Source organism: Mustelus asterias, chromosome 5, assembly GCF_964213995.1.
Source record: "Mustelus asterias chromosome 5, sMusAst1.hap1.1, whole genome shotgun sequence".
Taxonomy (NCBI): Eukaryota; Metazoa; Chordata; class Chondrichthyes; order Carcharhiniformes; family Triakidae; genus Mustelus; species Mustelus asterias.
This window is the reverse complement of record NC_135805.1, coordinates 75,880,583-75,903,835: the sequence shown is the minus strand read 5'-3', so window position 1 is coordinate 75,903,835 and position 23,253 is coordinate 75,880,583. Positions and strand designations below refer to the sequence as shown.

Here is a 23,253-nt window from a genome sequence, read left to right as displayed (position 1 = left end):
GAATGAAACCAAAGCAGTGAGTGCAGTATACTGCTGCACTCAGTGCACACATCAGAATTGAGACAACCTTTGCCATGAACATGTCAAAATGTTAATGTTTTACAGACAAATCTCCTCACTTTTTGCGACTGGGGGATGTGGAAGTAAACGCAGGACAAAATGCTACATTTCAGTGTATTGCTACAGGCAGGGATACGGTGAATAACAAGCTGTGGCTGCAGGTGAGTGGTGATACAGTATTCCCATTGGCATTCCCATAATAACTCATTCTGACAAAAACACAGAAAGCTGTTGATGATCTTTGCCTTGTGCTCACTTTCTCAATCGATGAAGATTATTTTTCCACTTCTAAATTTTACGAAGCTGAACAGTAATTCAACTTGTAGTCTTTGTTACCTTTGTTACTTACATGCAAACAACAAGCGAATCTGCAACCTGAGATGTAATTTAATAGACGCAGCATGTCACGCTCGGAACATTCCCCAGTGCAACATTGTTTCAGGTTTTGTAATGAGACTCAAATGACTGTTGGCTTCAGAAATCCAGAAGCGGAATCAATCAGTGCTTTGCAAGTTACAGCTGGGGATGTGGTCGCTGTCAGAGCCATCTCAAAGCTGATTGGTAAAAACAGTGGAACACAAAGAGATAAGAACTTGGCATTAATGTGAAAGATGCCATCAATGGATGTACGTGTCAAATGGATAGTTGACAATGTGGGTAGCGATTTTTGTCATATATAGTAGGGAGATTGCTGTCTTGCATGTCCACATCAATCCTAATAATTTGGGCATGTTTAGAAAACTGGGGAGTTGAAAGTAAGATATTTGCATTCTGCCCCAAGGCTTAGCAGGGATTGAAGGGAGCAGGGTGGCGGCTGTGCAAGAGATCCCCATTAATGGCTTTCTAAATGGCACAGGTTTGGTGTTGCACTTTGTGATGGTGTGTTATTGGTTTTCATTTCATGATTTCAGGAAGAACTACACAACTCGCACTGATGAACAACTGGTGTATTGCTACTTCTTAGATGAGATAAAGAATGGCAGGTTAAAAATTGTTCTGAATTATGGCCTGTGTGGAAAATAGTTTGATTTTGTTGGTGTTCATGAAAAATCATGATTAAATTGAAAATTTGTGCCACTGAAATTTTCATTCTTGTAGAGTAAATACGCAGAAATAAATATTTGAGGATGTGAACTTCGGAAATGTATTATGATGAGGCGGCACAGTGGTTAGCCCTGCTGCCTCTCAGCACCAGGGTCCCGGGTTCGATTCCCGGCTCAGGTCAGTGTGTGTGCGGAGTCTGCACATTCTCCCCTTGTCTGCGTGGGTTTCCTCTGGTTTCCTCCCACAGTCAGAAAGACAGGCTGGTTAGGTGCATTGGCCATGCTAAATTTTCCCTCAGTGTACCCGAAGAGGCACCTGAGTGTGGCGACTAGGGGATATTCACAGTAAGTTCATTCTCACAAGCCTACTTGTGACTAATAAATAAACTTTAACTTTACTTGTATGATAAATCATTTATCTGACCTTTCTTGAAAACATGCTTACTCGTCTCTTGGCCATTTGGACGACTTGACCTCTGCTCTTTTGATCCTCTGGCCAGTGGGCCAGAAAGCCTGCCAAACTGTCTGAGACACTTCCAGCTCCATATATTATAAAATGGCGTCTCAAACATTGCACAAGTAAGGAATTGCAACAGGATCTTGGGAACATTGCGAATCATTGCGATCATGCCTGCTCCACTGCATATTGGTTCCAAAATCTGCATGTGTTCACTTATTAAAAATCAAATTTAAACTGTAAGGAAAGAATAATTACCTGACAGCTATCAGATGTGTAATCTATTCAACAAATATCAATGCTTTTTACATGTTGAATACATTTTCATATTTATTCAAACCCTGCTATTGTGCTGATTATTTTCAACATCGCTGTCGTATTGCAGCCTTTTCTTCCCTCTGTACATTTACACATATTTGAATAGCACTAAGATGAAGTAAACATATGGCCCCAAAAAGTACAATTTGTTCATTTAACCAAGAAGTACATCTGCTTTGGTTTTGATTTGAGGGAGGCCATTCCTCGCCCATGGAATAAAGGCCTCTTCTCTATATAAATGTTTAGAGGTGAAAGCAGTGGAGGACCGAGTAGGTTTAAAGCTGGGTTACTTGTTTGTATTCGCAAGAAAAATATTTTCATTTTGGGAAAGGCTGGTTGCACGAGATCTATGGATTCAGAGCACTGAATTTATACACACAAACCAAGATTATTTGAGTAATTTTGAGGGCAACATTCAATCTTAACTATCAGAGGTCAAGAATATGTTGAGCTCCAGACTAAGTCAGCAGGTACCTAAAGTAGCAAACTTGCATCAAGCCCTGTGATGGTTTTTGACAGCTGCTTTTGAGATACTGGGCCAGGGGGAATGTTAACTTCACAGACTACTGCAAAGACTGTGTAGCTGGCTATGTCATTAAAACTGTGCTTTCTCTGATGTATTTGATGGAATGTTCTCACAGACCATGCCATAGAGGGAATACATTAAGAAATGGTCTACGGTGGGCTGAACTGTCAAAACTAAATTATAACTGGAAACTTAATGACTAACTTTAGGCAGTATTAAAAAAAATCTGCTCTCATTCTGCTTTCTAATATAAATGTCAATTCGGTAATTGAATTGCAACTTGTGTGCAGTTACAGCAGCCCAAGGGTAAAAAGATTTGTCTCTCGAACTAGCCTGGTAGGGTGTAAATATCGCCAGGAGCTGTGTATTACTATAGGGACTGAACTGATCATGAACTCTGAGAGGGATCACGTTAATTCATTGCTATGTAGTTGAATTAGTGAGCAGCGGCATTTCAGATGTATAATGTATTTGGGGGTTATTTTAAACTTTTAAGCGTGATTTCTAGCACACGCCTGACCTCTGCAAATCATGTAATAATAGTGATGTCATACGAGACCCTTCTGGGGTTAGCTATAACACATTCTCAATCAAATGGTTTTTGGCATTCACTGCTTAGCCTAATTTACGTGGCTAGGGAATACCAGGACAATTTTAGACATTGGGTGATTACCAATATTATAGTTATATGGGAACAGTTTGGCCATGTAAGCAGCTAATTCTGCTGCATAATTGTGCAGTGATATAACTGGGATGTTGTCATGGCCACAGCCTTTGCTATGCCAGTACTTTCAGTCACATTGTGATTTCACTTGGAGTGAGCTAAATTGGCTGGACACTGACATGTATGATAGATCAGAACGTTTAGAAAAGATTGACTAGGTTCTACTCAGCACTTCTTCTTTCTAAATTATCGGGCGGCACGGTAGCACAGTGGTTAGCACTGCTGCTTCACAGCTCCAGGGTCCCAGGTTCGATTCCCGGCTCGGGTCACTGTCTGTGTGGAGTTTGCACATTCTCCTCGTGTCTGCATGGGTTTCCTCCGGGTGCTCCGGTTTCCTCCCACAGTCCAAAGATGTGTGGGTTAGGTTGATTGGCCAGGTTAAAAATTGCCCCTTAGAGTCCTGAGATGCGTAGGTTAGAGGTATTAGCGGGTAAATAAGTGGGGGTAGGGCCTGGGTGGGATTGTGGTCGGTGCAGACTCGATGGGCCGAATGGCCTTCTTCTGCACTGTAGGGTTTCTATGATTCTAAATTCACTTGAAAAGGCCTGAGACTTTCCTTATAAACTTGCTTGTTGAGGTTGTAAATGGAAGCTCCCCGTTCTCCTGTTGCTAAATCGTGTGCATTGCAATTCCAGTCTAAACTGCATTTGATAGGTGGTGATCTTTTCTTGTCTGCTTTCAAGCCATCAGATCTGGAGTCACTGTTGATGGCAATGTGCCTCCACTTCTGTTGTGCTTATCTTGTTAATGGTTTGGGACATTCTCAGTGGTGGTGATGGATGATACTGTGCTGTTGTCTGATGGTAATTCAATTTTTGAGTATTTACAACTGGGTGGCTTGTTAGGCCAAGTTCAGAGGGCATAAAGAATCAATCATGTCTCAAAGCAATTTTGATTCTCACCTGCTTGTGAGGTGTGACATCAAATTTAGCAAAGGTTACTTCCCTGGTATATATTCACCACAGACTGCTGAAGGCATTTAGAGAGGTGAGGACTGATTCGGGACAGTCAGCATGGCTTTGTGAGTGGAAAATCATGTCTCACAAATTTGATTGAGTTTTTTGAAGGGGTAACCAAGAAGGTAGATGAGGGCAGTGCAGTTAATGATGTCTACATGGACTTTAGCAAGGCCTTTGACAAGGCACCACATGGTAAGTTGTTGCATAAGGTTAAATCTCACGGGATCCAGAGTGAGGTAGCTAAATGGATACAAAGTTGGCTTCTTGACAGAAGCCAGAGGGTGGTTGTAGAGAGTTGTTTATCAAACTGGAGGCCTGTGACCAGCGGTGTGCCTCAGGGATCGGTGCTGGGCCCACTGTTATTTGTCATTCATATTAATAATTTGGATGAGAATTTAGGAGGCATGGTTAGTAAGTTTGCAGATGACACCAAGATTGGTGGTATAGTGGACAGTGAAGAAGGTTATCTAGGATTGCAACGGGATCTTGATCAATTGGGCCAGTGGGCTGACGAATGGCAGATGGAGTTTAATTTAGATAAATGTGAGGTGATACATTTTGGTAGATCAAGCCAGGGCAAGACTTACTCAGTTAATGGTAGGGTTGGACGTTGGTAAGGCCACGCTTTGAATACTGTGTACAGTTCTGGTCACCCTATTATAAAAAGGATATTATTAAACTAAAAAGATGCAGAAAAGATTTACTTGGATGCTACTGAGACTTGATGGTTTGAGTTGTAAGGAGAGGCTGGATAGACTGGGACTTTTTTCTCGAGTGTAGGAGGTTGAGGGATGATCTCGTAGGGGTCTATAAAATAATGAGGGGCAGAGATCAGCAAGATAGTCAATATCTTTTCCCAAAGGTAGGGGAGTCTAAAACTAGAGGGCGTAGGTTTAAGGTGAGAGGGGAAGAGATACAAAAGGGTCCAGAGGGGCAATTTTTTCACAGAGGGTGGTGAGTGTCTGGAACAAGCTGCCAGAGGTCATAGTAGAGGTGGGTACAATTTTGTCTTTTCAAAAGCGTTTAGACAGTTACATGGGTAAGATGGGTATAGAGGGATATGGGCCAAATGCAGGCAATTGGGACAAGCTTAGGGGTTACCAAAAGGGGCAGCATGGACAAGTTTGGCTGAAGGGCCTATTTCCATGCTGTAAACCTCTGTGACTCTTAAGTGACAGGGATCTTCAGGCAAGTTTGGAAGAATGCAATGGCAATGGCTTCATGCTGTGATAACCTTTTCTGTGGAAAGAGAGCAGTCGTGTCAGACTGTGCAATAGGAGATGGCCCAGAGGAAACAGAAGTGTGCCTCCATGAGGACTGTTATCATTTATAAATTATGCCTTTTTAAAAACCCAAAGCTGCCATAATTGCCTGCAGTATCAAGTTTTAAGTTTTGGGGCAGAAATGGCAATGTTTTGTGTTCCAGCACACGCTGCTCTGGCTGAAATCACTGTTTCTGACATGAGTAAAAATTGTGCAGTTTTATAACAACCCAAAAAGTCTGTTGGTCTTCAGAACAAAAGATTGGAATAAAGAACAATGCAGCACAGGAACAGGCCCTTCAGTCTACCAAGCGTGTGCTGATATGCGGTTTCTATCCCTCTGTTCACCTCCTGTTCATGTGTCTTATCGAGATGCACCTCAAACATTGCTAACATGCCTGCTTCTACCACCTCCACCTGCAGTGGCGTCCAGGCATCCATCACCCTCTGTGTGAACATCTTTCCTTGCACGTCTCACCTAAACTTACCACTTCTCACCTTAAACTTGTGTCCTCTTGTAGTCAGCCTTCCACCCTGGGAAAAAGCCTCTGACTCTATCTATGCCTCCCATAATTTTGTAGACTTTTATCAGGTCACCCCTCAGCCTCCGTCTATCCAGTGAAAAGAATGCTAGTTTATCCAACTTCTCATATCTAAAAGCCTCCACACCAGGCAACATCCTGGTAAACCTTCTTTGTGCCCTCTCCAAAGCATCCACATCATTTCTGACCTGGAGTCCATTTTTAAATCGGATATTAACTTTGTGCATTGATGCTATTGACCATGTTGTGATCAGGAGCCAAATAAAAAAATAACTGGGTGTTTTCTACCAAACAATGTGAGGTGAAAATGCAAGTTTCTGCTTGGCGATTCTTAAATGCCAACATCTATTAAATATGCTAAATAAACACGGTATAGCTTACATTTGTCGATTGTTGATCTCTAATTTCACCCAGGATCTGATGATAAATAGTAACTGTTTCAATGTTTCTGTTCATCAGAGGCGAAATGGGGAAGACATACCAGTTGCTCAGACAAAGAATATAAATCACAGGCGGTTTGCTGCATCCTTCAAATTGAAAGAAGTGAAAAAGAACGATGAAGATTTGTACCGTTGTGTAACTCAGTCGGAAAGAGGCTCTGGTGTATCGAATTTTGCTGAGCTTATCGTTCAAGGTATTGTAAATTTAGCTTTTTGCAGTTACCTTGTGTCAAGCATCTTGGTTCCCTTAGTAAATTATTTTGTTTTGAACAGTGTTCAATTTTCTACGGATTGTACTTGTCAGTTGTTAGCCAGGGAGTTCCTCAGGAACATTGCCAGTTGAACTGTGGGTGAGCTGTGGAACCAAGAGGCAAATCATGGAAGACCTGGTCTTAAATGTTTTTGAGTTTTTAACGCCCTTGCGAGTATTTGGAAGTTGGGGAGAGGAAAGTTTTTCCATCTGCCATTTGTTTAAAAAAAAAAGCACAGCTCGTAATGAGTTGTGAATTGTCAGTTCAGACCGTGTACAGGGATGTTGAGTGAGATGAGGCGAATGATGGCTTCATTGGTTGGGTCTGGCCCTGGAAAACTGTTTGGATTTCAAAAAGAAGTATTCTTGTTCCCACAAAAATGTACATTCCCGTGTAATCATCAGGACCTGAGACTGCACAAGCCTCATCCCCAATCACAGTGGGTGGATTTCAACTTTGAAGATGCATCGCATATGCTCCTGCATGGCCTGTGCAGGTGAAGTTTCCCTCCTGTTGATCTTGCAGTCTTCAGCTTGGTCCACACTGAAGGACATACTTGTGTAAAGCACAACTTGTAATATTTTGGTTCCCTCCCACCCTGGTTTCCCAACTTCTGCCTCCAGCTACGTTATTCCCCGAATAGGCTCAGCAGAACTGTACATAGAATGTAATAGAGAAAAGTGTCACAAAGGATGACAAAAATTAAGAACATATTTGCAGCATAAGATCGTACAGCCTGTCAAACCTACTCTGACATTTTATTTGATCGTGGCCGATATTGGGCTTCAACTCTTTCCCACTACCTCGCATACCCCTTGAATCCCTGAGATACCAAAATGCTTAAATCTTTAATAGTTCAATTTTAAAGGTTGTTAGAAATCTATAACAAAACAGCTTATCTTCATACAGTGCATTTAACTAATCAACATCCAATGTGCACTGCTCATCAGTAATGGCCATCTAAGTTGATGGCTCAGGGCATTGTTAATTCCTGCAATTTATAAGTGAAAGTGTAAGGTTTATAGATCATTACATGTATTTAATTGCTGCTGTTTCACATGTCTTAGCCAAGTTACAAATATTGCTAATTATGAGGCTGTCAGCTGCAGTACTCCACATGTTTCTCAACATTGGACCAGAACGACTGGTCAGCTGCGATGGTCAGGCTATCGTCGCTGGCTGTGAATTATTCTGGCTGCACTTTTTTTCAACCTTGCAACCCAGTCTTGCTGCAGCAGTGACCCCTATTGGAGAGTCCTGCTCCCTTTTAGTAACACCAGCTGCTGTGTTCAGGTAAGTTTTTAAAGGTCTTGTGAGTTTTAATGGGGTAGGTTAGTGCTTGGGGCGGGGCAGATTAGTTGTGGGGCTGGATGGGTAATTTAAGGAGTCGGGTGGTGAAGGGTGGGTCGCTGGGAGTAGTTGGGTCAGGGGCAATTGGGGCTGTGTGAATAAGGTTGGGGTAGGTGGTGGGGCGTAGTTAGGGGGTTAACCTACACCAGTGATTAAGTGCAACAGTACTAAAGTGTCTGGTAACTCTTGTGCAACAGGCCCAAGTATCTGTCAGTATTTTCAAAGGGGTCCAGGTAGTGCAAATCTGCCCACTGGAAGTTTTCACAGGCAATTACTGCGCATATGCGCGGTCTGAACTTCTGACGGGCCCCGCTGGATAAGAAAAGCGAACTTCTCAACCTTCATAGCTGTTGACATCGGAAGATATGGCCCATTATTATTAAGCTGAATGATGTATGTGATACTGCCTTTAGCATACTGTTCCTGACAGCTGGTGTGGCTCCTCTGTAAAGGATTCCCTGTAGTTGCATTGGGGAATTGCCAATTAGTTAATCAATTACAATGATTGAGTGCAATAGTGTAGCTTCTAAGGTTTTGTGAGATGTAGGAATAGTGTACTGTGTGCAGAGCTATCTAGCTGCAACAGCACAACACTACTGAGTTTATATCTGTATGTGCTTTTCCAAGAACCAATTGAACTTGACTATATTCAAGCAGTTTGGAAGATGTAGAATATTCAGGAAATATAATCAACCCTACACGATAGTTAGTTTATCCCTTTGGTTACAAGAAATGCTAACAAAACTGTAGTCAGAAATTGTTTTATAATGTTCACCAGAATGACACATTCACTTAAAACGTAGCTTTGGGTAATCCAATATTGCTTCCTAGACAATAAACAATCATTGAGGTTGCCCTGTAGGCAACTACAGCAGCAATTTATTTGCAGTTTTATTATGTCTGCTTCACTCCCTTGTATATTTCCCATGCCACTAACATCTACCTTGGGGCAAAGGAAGGCAGCTTGCTTCTTGTCTTGGAGTAGCTTGGTGAAATAGTTCAGAGGGCTATCCAGATTATATGGTGCTGTAAACTAATTAAATAACTTGGACATTAAATTGGAAATTCTGCAACAAATGTTGGAAACTGCTGCGTAATCAAGTTTTTTTTATGTATCTTGGTTGGTTTCCATCTGAACAGCTATATTAGTTCTCCTTGCTGATCTGAATAACTGTAAAATAAATCCTGTTAGTGTAGTAAAAAATAGCCTCAGGCTCAGAAACCCTGGTGTTGAGAGTAAGTTGAAAATTAACTGCGCTGACAGGTCCGATATCTCAGTGGTGCTATAAAAGTGACATCCTGCTATACTGAGACAGAAGATGATAATTTTAAAAGAAATTTGGGTCCACTGATATGGATTACGTTTAATAAGAGGTGGCATAGCGTTGCCCATTGTCAAAGATGACCGAAGGGCAGCACTTTATTAGTGACTTTTCCTCCTAACAGACACTGACAGGATCGGCTTAAAGGAATTTTGCTTTTGTCTGTAACAAACAAAAAACATTATTTTTTTGCAGTGACTTCTTATGTTTTGAAGCATTGATCTCGCATGCTTGGTGCTGGAGGAAATAAAAACTAGATCAAGTACAGTATACTTAGCCATAAGTTTTGTAATGCAAACAGATCGTACCGAGTTATGAAACTGTCTAGTGTTTGCTGTGTCTTGTTGGTACGAAAGTATCTTTTAGGGCACATGACATTTTGAAAGTAATGTTAATATTGTGTACCTTGCAGCTAAAGCTCATCCACCGCATGATTGTGCGTCTTTAAGCACAGTGCAGCAGTGCCATCTTCTCGTAGTTACTTACGGCAAAGCTAATGTTAACACATTTGAAAATGTGTACAAAAGGCCAAAATTCAAGCCAGAAGCAGCCATACCAAACAGATGGACTATTTATTTTGTGATTTACCAAAGTCTAAAATGTCAGACTCAATTTGCTGACTATATCTGTTTCATTGAATTGTAAGTAGTCTCACAACACCGGGCTAAAGTCACCAGGTTTATTTGGCAGCACAAGCTTTCGGGGCAGTGCTCCGAAAGCTAGTGCTGTCAAATAAACCTGTTGGACTCTAACCTGGTGTTGTGAGACTACTTACTGTGCTTACCCCAGTGCGACGCCGGCATCTCCACATTATTGAATTGTAGCACAGAAGGAAGCTATTCAACTCATGAAGTCTGCATCAGGCCTTTTAAAGAACAATCCCACTCCTTCCCTCTTTCCCTATAATCCTGCAATACTTTCTCCTTCGAATATCCTTTTGGAGGTTACTATTTAAGATGTAAATGACACCCTATCAGACAGATTCCAAATGCTAACTACTCATGGCATTAGTTTTTCCTCAGTGTTGCCATGGGTTCTTTTGCCAAACTGTGCCCTTTGCTTATCCACCTGTCAGCCATTGGAAACCTTGTCACTTCATTGACTCTTTCTTAAACATTTCATGATTTAAACACTTCTGTCAACTCTCATCATCATCTTCTCTATTCAAAGGAGAACAACCCCAGTGTCTCCAGTCTATCTATGTAACCATAACCCCCTCATTCCTGGAAGTATCCTCATAAATCTCTCCTGTACCCCCTCTTAAAGCATTCCCTGGTGCCCAGAATTGGCTGCAACTGCAATACTCCACAATTTCCTGGCTTTCGTATCTATCTTTATTTGAAATATTCAGTATCCCATAGACTTTATTAACTGCTTGGTAACCTGTCCTCCCATCTTCAGGCTTGTGTTCACAAACAGCTCCTGCTCATTCTTTTCTTGCACCCCTTTTAAAATTGTACCATTCACCTTGTACTGTCTCCCCTCATACTTCCTACCAAAATGTATCACATCAGTTTTCTGCTTTGAATCTCATCTCATTTGAAGAAAAAGGATAAAATAGTATACATGTGAGGGATGGGTGGTGTGGCAGGGAGTAACAAGTTGGGGAAAAGAAAGATAGAGTGAATCAGAGCAATGAGGGAGGGAGTGAGCAAATGGCAAAGATAACACAGAATTTAATCGGCAGCACAGAAAAGAAAAAAACGGAAAAATCACAGAATAAAGGAAGGACGTAAATATAGGAAATTGATGAACAGCAAGAGAATGGGGAGGAGGTGATGAATTGAAGGATGACAAGGAGGAAAACAGATATAGAATGAGGCCAACTTTCACATCCATTCACTTTTAGATTGGGGATGTGAATTCAAATATCCCACCTGTGTACCTATATTATAAAGCACGGAGGTGGAAGATGGTAGGAATATGAAGGGTGAGGAACGGCTGGAATATATATTGAGTTGAAGCAACCAATGGAAGTGTTGCAGTTAGCCAAAAGAAACATGCCTTGATTTACAACAGGGAATGCTCAATAAATGTTTCACCATGAAAGTTTGGAATAGTTTGTCAGAATGGAGAGACAGCAGACTGAAAGCGATGCCCCATTTCTCCAGTGCACTGAATTGTCACCAGGCTGAAAATTTGAGATGAACCAGCCTTCATGTCTGGCTCCGCAACAGATTTGAATACATTGAGCCTCGTTTATACTGGGAGCATATAGAAGTGATCAGCTTTGCATTTTGTTACAAAGGAATGTAACTGGGTAAGCCCAAAATCCAGAAGGAAATCTGAATCTGTTTCTCCATTAACTCACATACACCCTGAATCTTTTGATATGATGGGATGTGACATTTTTAGCTTGGAAAGCAACTCTTTAATCAGCTAGGAGATTGAGCTGTATGCAATCGTTTCTGAACATCCTTTATCTGACATAAGATGAAAGTAGCACTTAGATCGCATCCGTAATACACATACAAGGTGGTGTCAGATTGCAATTAGACTCAGGTGATCTCATAGCTTGTGTAAGGTTAAACTTAAATGAAAGTTCCATTGTGAATGTACAGAATGTATTTTATGAGCTCCAGTTGAAATGAAACATTTAATTAAAGCTCCATCCAACAGGAATATTTGTTAGGTTAAGCTGAAGAAGCAGTTTGCCAGTGTAAGGCTAAGACATCAGAACCAATGTCCATTGAATGGATGAGCTTTAAATTAGTTGCATTATGTGGAAATGTGCATGGCGTATAAATTCACAAAACGTTTTTCTTTGGATTGTTGGTATAAATTGAGAGAATTTATAATAACCTTTGTCAGAGATTCCTCTGCTCCGTGGAGAGGATACTGCTTTGTGAGAATTTACTTGTTGGCAGGAAGGAAAGCAGAATCTTACAGTTTTATACCGGCTTCCACAACCCCAGGGCATCCCCAAGCACTTCACAGCTAATTAATTATTCAAAAGTGCGGCCACTGCTGTTGTCTCAGCATGTATGACAGTTAAATTGTAGACAGCCACGTCCCACTATCAGAAAAATAATAGATGACCATTTCAGGGATCAACATTGGTCAGTCTGCTGGCAAAAGCCCCATGGATTTCAAATCATTTACATCTATCTGAACATGCATAATGCAAAAGACAGCAAACTCTAACTGTTAATTTTTCCCCTCAGAACTGCATGTGGGTGGGGAATGGATGGAAAGTGCTTTCTTTAGTTTCTTGATTATTTGAATGTCACAAATCTCAATGTAATGTGTTCCCTGAATTCACACTGACTGTATCTAATGGTTGTTCGTGGTTTCAAAAGAAGTCAAGACTTTCAATGATTCTAGATGAAAACAAAAAAACTGGTGATATTCAAAAGATTTGGCAGTATCTGTGGAAAGTGAAAAAGAGAGTTAACCTGAAGCATTAACTCTGTTTCTTTCTTCACAGACACTGCCAGTCATGCTGAGTACTTTCTCCTTTTAACATCAGATTTCCAGTACCTGCAATGCTTTGCTTTTGTATTCTGGCGTCAATTTAGTAGAATTAATTGGAGTGGTCAGTTTATGTGTTGGAGGGGTGTGGGGCTGTGCAGGGGGTGGGGGAGGGGAAAAGAACGTCAGTTCTTTAATTCTCCAGTAATTTCATTTAATTTGTTTATTTACAGTTTTACTTAAAGATGAGTCCTTTGCCTTTTTGTCTGCCATTTTAGACACGAGAGATATTGGGCCAAATCTTCCAGTCTCCAGGCCATCGGAGGCTGGATGTATAAATAAGACATATATCAGGACCACGTAGAAGTCCTGGTGAATGGGACGATGTGGGAATTGCCTGGGAAGCTTCAATTGATGGGCAATTCCTGTGCTCCGCAGGACCCTCCGTGAAAGCCTCTGAGCTAGAGTCAAAGACTTTGGACAATTCTGATGTACTTACCTTGGTAGTTATCTAGGCAATGTTGGAGAGATTAACATCTCGGTAACTGCAGCATTATCTCTCAAAAAATATCATATTGTACTCAGTGTGGCACTCTGTGGTTTGCTTAGGCAGTGTGTTTGTCACCAGAATGGCGTAGACTGAAATTGCAACGTGAGTGTGTTCTTTATATTTCTCGCATTTTGAACACCACCCTTGTTTAGCTGCTTATTTTGTTTTGAAAATGCCTGACTTTTGTTCCGGAAATGGAAAATAATTGCTAATACTGGAAGAAATGGAAAACTATTAAATCTGATGATGGGGACATGCCAAGTGGTATGAATTCAGGCATCAGGTAAATCTGTGTTGAAAATTTCATTGCTGATGGCTTTAATTCTGAAAGAGCTTCTTTGAATTCTTCAGTTCTTGTTTAAACTTGTTCGGGCGGTTAATTGTATCATCCTGTAGCCTGCAGTGATTTTTCAGTTCCTTAAGGATTCTACGTTATATTTTCTATTTCCCCTTACTAACCACAGATTATCTAGACATTGGGGAAATAGAAACAGACTCGTGAGGCTGATCGGAAACCTGTGAAAAATATCCAAAGGATTGACCTTAAAACAATTACCCACCACAAGCCTGGAGTATCTTTGCTGCTCTAATAGTATGTACTCTGGCTTTGAATAAGGTGAAGGATAATAATTGTGTGCACAGGTGTAAAGAAAAACATCATAATGGAACTTAGACGGAATAAAGGAGTTGGGAATTCGATGCCCAGAATGCCACGTAATGGAAATGTGACTTGGACTCATTCAGCCGTCAGTGCCCTGATAAGACACGTTACTGCAGCCTTGTTTACCTTATTTAAAATTAGATGTGCATTATATAGCATTATGCCCTTATTCTGATCAATGTAACAGGTTCAAAATCATACAATGGTGGTATATTTCCTCTTGCAGATTTATCAGTGTTTGATTTGTTATCAAATGCAGCAAAATTCAGGAGCAAGCAAATATCTGAATCAAAGGTAACAAAACAAAATTAACCATAATCAGCAAGTGAAGAAATCGATTCTCATATTTTTTCTGATAAAATAGAGAATGCCCCAAATTGCTCCTCAGTCAATGCAATGTTAATAAAATGCAATCACTGTTGTACTATAGGAAAATGCAGAATTCAATTTGCAGACAGCAAGATCTCAAACTGTGATCAGGTAATGTGCTTTAGTGCTGATAGTTGATGGATAAAATATTAATTGGGAGACAGGAAGAACGCCCATTTCCTTGGAATATTCTTGTTGAATCTTTTACCTGTGCCAGAGAGCGCAGGTGGAACCTTGGATTAATGTTTCACCATTAGGATGATCCCTCAGACATAACAGCTCTCCCAAATGAGGTGTTGGCCAGGGTTGTGTGTTCAAAACTATGGATTGGGCTTTAAACCCATAATGTTCTGACTTGGTATAGAGTCAAGGCGGATGTCTATGTTTTAAGATGTGTGGTGAACCATTGTTGGTTACCACCAGGAGTGCTGAGCCATGGTTTGGCCAGCACTATGAGTCTGTAGATATGTTGCTGTTGGGGTTAGGGTTGGGCTGTTGTACATGTTAATATAGTCCTATGGTACACTCCAGTTGGCTCCGCCTTCCGGGAGAGGTATAAAGGTCACTGCTCTGCCTGGTGACCCTTTAGTCTGGGATTGTATATTGTATATAGTACCTCCATTATTGTTGGCAATAAAAGCCTTTATTTCCCGGGTACATCCAGCCTCCCGTGTGATTTATCGCGCATCAATATGTATATTGATGAATTTATCTGAAGTAATTTTTCTAATGTTTTCAGATCATTTTGGAAAAAATATATGTTCATATGCCAACTCTTCCACTCAATCTGCTGACTCATTTGATTAAAGCTATTTATAATCGTGTCATCCTTGTCCGATTATTTTTGTTAGAATTTTCACTTGTAGACCTTAGTCTCTGAAAAGCCTGACAGTTCTCTGAAATGCTCTTTCACTATACACCTTAAAACCTACTTCTGCAACCAAGGTTTTGGTAATCTGACCTAATATCTCACCTGGCTCGAAGCCATATTTTGTTGTCTGATGCTCCTGTCAAGCACCATGGGATTCTTTTCAGATTAGAGGTGCTATATTAAAATAAATTGTTTCCATTGAAGTAATCAGAAAACCTTTTGGATGAATTTGTTCTGATAATATCAAAACAGTTAGTAGAAAGAATCATTCCAACAATGGTATGTTGTTTTAATTCTGTTTGAGGGAAAAATATGTAAGTATTATAGAAACATAGAAAAACTACAGCACAAACAGGCCCTTCGGCCCCACAAGTTGTGTCAAACATATCCCTACCTTCTAGGCCTACCTATAACCCTCCATCCTATTAAGTCCCATGTACTCATCCAGGAGTCTCTTAAAAGTCCCTATTGAGTTTGCCTCCACCACCACTGACAGCAGCCAAATAGAAGAAACAAAATTTATAAATAACAAAAGACGCAGTGGTAGTCAAAATATCATTTCAGTGTCTAAACTGAACTGTTAACAAAAAACTGTTAACAAAAAAAGAAGAATTAAGCTGCTTTTTCTGGGATAAGCATTTGCCCCATTTCAGTGCAACCCCAAACTCTTCCCCCACCCACTTTGGAACACTGACTTCTCACCCACCGCACACAGTGGAATTGGGGAAGGGCAGACATGGCCCAGATTTTACGGTCAATGACAAAGCAATGGCATTTTGCAGGGGATTAGCAAGGCTGTGGGAGCTTCAACAATGAAGCTTAGGCAGAAGAATAGACTCACTTTTGTGTTTCCACATTTGATTGTGAATGTGCAGTCAGCCGGAGCTTATAAAGATCTGATTGTCTCTGTGGATTTCCCCTTTCCCAATGTCAGCTTGAATCTAGTACCAAGTCAAAGAGGTCACCAGATGTCTAGCAGCAGTGATGTAATCAGCAGGGTAAACTGTCAATGACACTGAAGTATTCTGACCGACATCAAACAAGAAAGTAAAATGCACTGTATTTTTCACCTTTAATAAAATTTCCACAGTGTGTAATAAGAGACCTGGAGATGCACCTGTGATTAAGGTCTAACCTGAAGTATGAAACATTTAAAATATCTTTAAAGTGTGTATTTTTTATCATCAAAGAATTGACATTTTGTCAACATAAAAATAGATTTTCGGGGCCAATAGGGTTGTTCAGCAGAAATTTTAAAATTTGAATGCTATTTAGAAACCCAGTTATACCTCATTCAACAAGATGTCGCATTTTCAAGCAGTTTTGATGCACAAAGGCAAATTTTAATGACTTGAGTTCTTTGTTCTTGATTGCATTTGCCTTGGGAGTGGGCAGCATCAACAGTGCACTCTGTGCCAAGAGTGGCCAATGCTAAATGGCAAGAATATCAGATACCAGACCAGCAGCACTGGGGGAAAGATATCACTGCACATGGAGTTGATGCATCATGGGCTTCCCTCCAGAAGCCCATAATTAAATATTTGCACCAGAGCTACCTGTATTTGAGTATAATGGCTTAATTTCCAGTGAAAAGCATTGATGAGGATAGTAAACTGAATTGTTGTGTATTATTGGCTAGTCATTGTCTTTCAGACTCCTGTATTTTGTGAAATTAATTTTGGTGCATGCTTCCTCCTCCTATTTTAATCCTAATAGACCAGACTTAAAGCTCATCTGGATAGTGGAAAAGCAAGCAAATACCAGGCCGTTTGATATAAAACAGACCGATAGGCACCTTCCCAATGCCGAAGTACAAAATCACTGACAGGAACTTGTGCTATTCTATGTTTAATTACAAGTGTATGAAGACAGGATAAATACATGAAAAATAGATTAAAAGGTAGAGGGGCAGAAATTTGAAGAGGTATTTCATAGCGCAACAAAAATATGTTCCACTGAGAAAGAAAATCTACAGGAAGAAACATCAATGATAGGCTAAGGAAGTTATGGTACCAAGTTGAAAGAAAAGATGTACGTTGCTCAAAGATTTGTGGTCGATCAGAAGTTTGGGAAAATGTTGGAAACTGACTAAGGATGACTGGAAATAAATAGAGAAAAATTTGAGTGTAAGGAACATAGAACAGTACGGCACAGTACAGGCCCTTCAGCCCACGATGTTGTGCCGAGCTTTATCTGAAACCAAGATCAAGCTATCCCACTCCCTATCATTCTGGTGTGCTCCATGTGCCTATCCAATAACCACTTGAAAGTTCCTGAAGTGTCTGACTCCACTATCACAGCAGGTAGTCCATTCCACACCCCAACCACTCTGAGTAAAGAACCTACCTCGGACATCCCTCCTATATCTCCCACCATGAACCTTATAGTCTCTGAACGTCCACTCTATCTATCCCCCTCATCATCTTATAAACCTCTAAGTTGCCTCTCATCCTCGTCCGCTCTAAAGAGAAAAGCCCTAGCTCCCTCAACCTTTCCTCATAAGACCTACCCTCCAAACCAAGCAGCATCCTGGTAAATCTTCTTTGCACTCTTTCCAGCGCTTCCACATCCTTCTTATAGTGAGGTGACCAGAACTGCACACAATATTCCAAATGTGGTTTCACCAAGGTCCTGTACAGTTGCAGCATAACCCCACGGCTCTTAAACTCAAACCCCCTGTTAATAAATGCTAACACACGATAGGCCTTCTTCACAGCTCTATCCATTTGAGTGGCAACCTTCAGAGATCTGTGGATATGAACCCCAAGATCTCTCTGTTCCTCCACATTCCTCAGAACCCCTACCTTTCACCCTGTAATCCGCATTCAAATTTGTCCTACCAAAATGAATCACCTCGCACTTATCAGGGTTAAACTCCATCTGCCATTTTTCGGCCCAGCTCTGCATCCTATCAATGTCTCTTTGCAGCCTACAACAGCCCTCCACCTCATCCACTATTCCACCAATCTTGGTGTCATCCGCAAATTTACTGATCCACCCGTCAGCCCCCTCCTCCAAGTCATTTATAAAAATCACAAATAGCAGAGGACCCAGCACTGATCCTTGTGGTACACTGCTGGTAACTGGTCTCCAGTCTGAAAATTTTCCATCCACCACCACCCTCTGTCTTCTATGAGATAGCCAGTTACTTATCCAATCGGCCAAATTTCCCTCTATCCCACATCTCCTTACTTTCTTCATGAGCTGACCATGGGGGACCTTATCAAACGCCTTACTAAAATCCATGTATATGACATCAACTGCTCTACCTTCCTCGACAGACTTAGTTACCTCCTCAAAAAATTCAGTCAAATTTGTGAGGCATGACTTGCCCTTCATGAATCCGTGTTGACTATCCCGCATTCAGCTGCATCTTTCTAAATGGTCGTAAATCCTATCCCTCAGGACCTTTTCCATTAACTTACCAAAGTAAAACTAACCAGCCTATAATTACCAGGGTCATTCCTATTTCCTTTCTTGAACAGAGGAACAACATTCGCCACTCTCCAGTCCTCTGGCACTATCCCTGTGGACAGTGAGGACCCAAAGATCAAAGCCAAAGGCTCTGCAATCTCATCCCTTGCCTCCCAAAGAATCCTAGGATATACCTCACCTGGCCCAGGGGACTTATTGACCTTCAGGTTTTTCAAAATTGCTAATACATCTTCCCTCAGAACATCTGCCTCCTCCAGCCTATCATGAATATAAAAAAGGCAGTAAAAGCTTTACAATTATGACTGAATAGCTACAGTGAGCATTGGTCCCTTTAGAATGTGGGACTGGGGAATTAATAATGGGAAACAAAGAAATAACAAGAGAATTTGAACAGGTATTTTTTTATCTGTCTTCACAGTAGAAGACGGAAAAAGCATTCCAGTAATAGTAGAAAAGCAGGGGGCAAAGGAGAGAGGAAGTTCAAATAGTCATGGTTGCTAGAGATAAAATACAAAGAAAACAAATAGGACTGATGGCCGATGAGTCCCCTGGACCAACTGGCCTGCACTCTCGGGTCTTAAAATAAGTGACTAAAGAGATAGTGGATGCATTGGCTGTAATCTTCCAATCCTCCAAGTTCTGGAAAGGTCCTAGTAGATCGGAAAGTCACAAATGTTCCATGGGAAAAAAAGAAACCTGCTATCTAAGCTTTTTGTCGTGCACTAATCAGGTTAGCTCACAAGAAATTTCTGAAATGTAATGGGGGAACACCAATTTATACTGCTTGAGAAGAGCGTGCTGATTGGCAAGTGAGCTCTAGTGGAGGTGTTGCCATGGAGGAAGCAGCATAGAGTAGTCAGCTGCCCAGATTTGTTCAAATTCAAACCCTGGCAGGTCAACTATGGTCGAGGCATTGCCCTGGGGAATGATCCAGAGTATGACTGTTTCTAAACTTGTTTAGATTAAAAAGGTTCAAAGTGTGCACATGCCCCTTCCAAATGCAAGGGACAGGGCTCTGTGTTAATAATGATTTCTACAGTGGCTTCTAGCATGTGTAAGTCAGCTGCGTCTGGCTGATCATCTTAGTCAGGATTGTTTTGCAGGTGTTGGCCAATCATGGAATAACATCTGAAGTGTTTTGAGTTTTGCAAGCATGTTAGCTTTCAATGACTTGTGAACAAGAACACCCAAGTCTCTTTAGACACCAGCATTTCCCAATCTCTCTCAATTTAAGAAATACTATGCATTTCTGTTCTTCCTACCCATGTGGATAACTTGTCATTTGTCCACATTATATTCCATCTGCCATGTTCTTGCCTGCTCCCGCATTGGTAGGAGTAGAATATCGATCCCCAAACAATAGACACACTGTAGGAAAGGGTATAAATCAGCAAATAATAGGGGCATGTAAAAAGAATAGAGCAATGATTATAGGTGACTTTAATCTTGTTGATTTGAGTTAATCAAGTTAGGAAGGGAAGCTACAGCAACTAATTCATAGTGCGTTAGGAATTGTTACCGAGAGCAATATGTCATGGAGCCAACCAGGGAACAGACTATCTTGGATCTGGTAATTGTTAATGAGGCAGGTGTAATAACAACAGTAAAAGATCCCATAGGAAGTAGTGATCATAAGATGATGGAATTTAATGTTTAGTTTGAAATGAAAGTCTTGGGTCAGAAGCAGCTGTTTAACTTAAAGGGAATTAAAATGAAATGAGGATCGAGTAAGCTAAAGTGGACTGGGTGGATAGATAAGCAGGAAAGACAGTAAGCAAGCAGTGGCAAACATTTAAGGAGGTAATTCATGACTCTCAGCTAAAATCTATCCCAGGAAGGAGGAAAGGTTCTGAGGGATAAACCAACCATGGTTAAGGAGAGTATTAAGTTGAAAGAAAAGGCATATAAGGAGGCAAAGGTCAGTGATAGTCCTGAAGACGAGGATAAATTCAGAATCCAGCAGAGGAGGGCTAAAAAGATCATAGAGAGAGAGAAAATAAACACGAGGGCAAACTAGCGAGGAATATAAAAACTGACTAGCTTTTTATATACATCAAAGAAAAGAGAAGTCAAAGTAGACCCTTAGAAAATGAACCTGGGAGATGGTTATGGGGAACAAGGAAATGGCAGAGGAGTTAAACAGGTATTTTGTATCAGTCTTTACGGTGGGAGGCATTTTCAACATCCCATTAATACTGAGGAATAAGGGGGAAGAATTAAGTACCATCGGACAAACGAATAGGGTTAATGACAGAGAAGTCCCCTTGCTCTGATGGCTTGCATCCTAAGATCCTAAAAGAAGTAGCTGCAGAGATAGTGGATGCATTGGTTGTAATTTTCCAAAAATCCTTGGGTTCTGGCAAAGTACCGGAGGATTAGAAAACTTGCAATGTGACACCCCTCTTTAAAAAGGGAGGGAGGCAAAAAGTGGGCAACTATAGGCCAGTAACCTAACATCTATTGTTGGACAAATGTTGGAATCAATTATTGAGGACGAGACAGAGTACAAAAAAGAGATGGAGAATCTGGTGAACTGGTGCGACGACAATAATCTCTCCCTTAATGTCAACAAAATGAAGGAGATAGTCATCGACTTCAGGAACATAGTGGAGGACATGTCCCTGCCTACGTCAATGTGGACAAAGTAGAAATGGTCGAGAGCTTCAAGTTTTTAGGTGTCCAGATCACCAACAATCTGTCCTGGTCCCTCCATGCCAATACTATAGTTAAGAAAGCCCACCAACACCTCTACATTCTCAGAAGACTAAGGGAATTTGGCATGTCCGCTACGACTCTCTCCAACTTTTCCAGATGCACCATATAAAGCACCCTTTCTGGTTGTATCACGGCTTGGCATGGCTCCTGCTCTGCCCAAGACCGCAAGAAACTACAAAGAGTTGTAAACGAAGCCTAATCCATCACTCAAGCCAGCATCCCATCCATTGACACTGTCTACACTCGCTTCCTCAGAAAAACAGCCAACATAATTAAGGACCCCACGCACCTCGGACATACTCTCTTCCACCACCTTCTGTCACTAAAAAGTTCCAAAAATCTGAGGATATGTACCAATTTATTCAAGAACAGTTTCTTCCCTGCTGCCATCAGACTTTTGAATGGACCTATCTCGCATTAATTTGATCTTTCTCTGCACCCTAGCTATGACTGTAGCACTACATTCTTCACTCTCTCCTTTCCTCCTTTATGTATGGTATGCTTTGTCTGTATAGCTTGCAAGAAACAATACTTGAGGGGTTGAATGGCCTTTTCCTATTCCTATTTCTCATGGTCACTCACTTAGCCTGTCAAACTCTCCTGAAGCCACTTTGTATCATCCTCACAACTCTCATTCCACCAAGTTTTGTGTCATCAGCAAAGTAGAAAATATTACGTATGATCCCCACATCCGCTTGTAGATTGTGAATTACTGAAGCCCAAGCATTGATCCTTACGGTGCCTCAATATTGACAGCCTGCCAATCTGAGAACGATTTGTTAATTCCTATTCTGTTGTCTGTTTGTTAACCAATCCTCAATCCATGCGGGCATATTTCCCCCAGTCTCATGAGCTCTAATTTTGCTTACTCCACTTCTGTGTCGGACTGAATCGAAAGCCTTCTGACAATCTAAATACACTACATCCACTGCTGCTCCTTGTATATTCTTCAAAGAAATTCCAAACAGGTTTGTCAAACATTGTTTCATTTTCATAGATCCATGTTGAATCGGTCCAAGCTCCTCGTTATTTTCTAAGTACCCAGTTATCACATCCTTTGCAACAGACTTTGGCATTTTCCCTACTACTGATGTCAGGCCAACAGGTCTTTTATTCTCTGTTCTCTCTCTCTCTCTCTTCCACAGAGTAGAGTGGAAGCTCAGTGAATTTATTCAAGGCTGAAATTGACAGGTATTTGATTGACGACAGAATAGGTCAGAATCAGATCAACCATGATCTTATTAAATGGAATAGTAGGCACAATGAGTCAAATGGTCTCCTCGTATTTCTTAGCATCTTGTGTGGACTCCAGTAGTTGCTGTCTGTTTCAGAAAAGTGTGGATGGCAAACACTGACAATTTTGTCATACTATTGCAAAATCTGGACTTCGGTATATTAATAGGTAGATTATGATGATATTTTGAAATTCTACTTCCAAGAATCTATATGTCAGACTTTTTGGATTAGAAATTTACTCTTAACAAGACTGTGGTTGCACTTCACAAGTTTAATACCGTAGTGACTTCATATCCATGAGACATGTATTTCTTTAGTGTCAGAGAAGAAAGCTTCAGCCAATTTATAATGAAGAGCCCACAACCTGAAATTTGGTGATATGAGTCTCTGTACTGTTAGAACTTGGATGATTTGTTCTACGTCTCTTTCAAGCTATGAAAATATTATTGAGTAAAACCCTTATTCAATTTGCTTTCAAAGGAAAGATGATTGACATAGAGTCTGAGCAAAAGGAAATCTTTGAACAAAGGGGAAGACCAAATGAAAATGAATTTTGATTTTTATATTGAGTGAACAGGTGTTCTTAGCAGTCGAGGGACTGGGCAAATGTTATTTTTTCTGACGTACTGACAAAGCTGTGAATTCAATTATTGGCTTTTCTCTTGCCCAACCACAGGAATAATTCAAGAAAATAAGATGGTAAATTTGTATTATAATTGCTCTTCTAGTTTTGAAGTATTTGAATATGAGT

The 23,253-nt window shown here is 40.8% G+C and overlaps 1 protein-coding gene across 6 annotated transcripts in view; it reads left to right on the top strand.

Annotated features, from left to right (window-relative positions):
* The window catches only part of ptprk (protein tyrosine phosphatase receptor type K), a 607,729-nt gene that overhangs the window by 260,131 nt on the left and 324,345 nt on the right, over nt 1-23,253 (top strand). For all 6 annotated transcript variants that reach the window (XM_078212848.1, XM_078212849.1, XM_078212847.1 and 3 more), the window contains exons 5-6: nt 106-221; nt 6,351-6,525. In XM_078212848.1, coding sequence (XP_078068974.1) covers nt 106-221; nt 6,351-6,525 — 291 coding nt within the window. The remainder of the gene's footprint in view (nt 1-105; nt 222-6,350; nt 6,526-23,253) is intronic.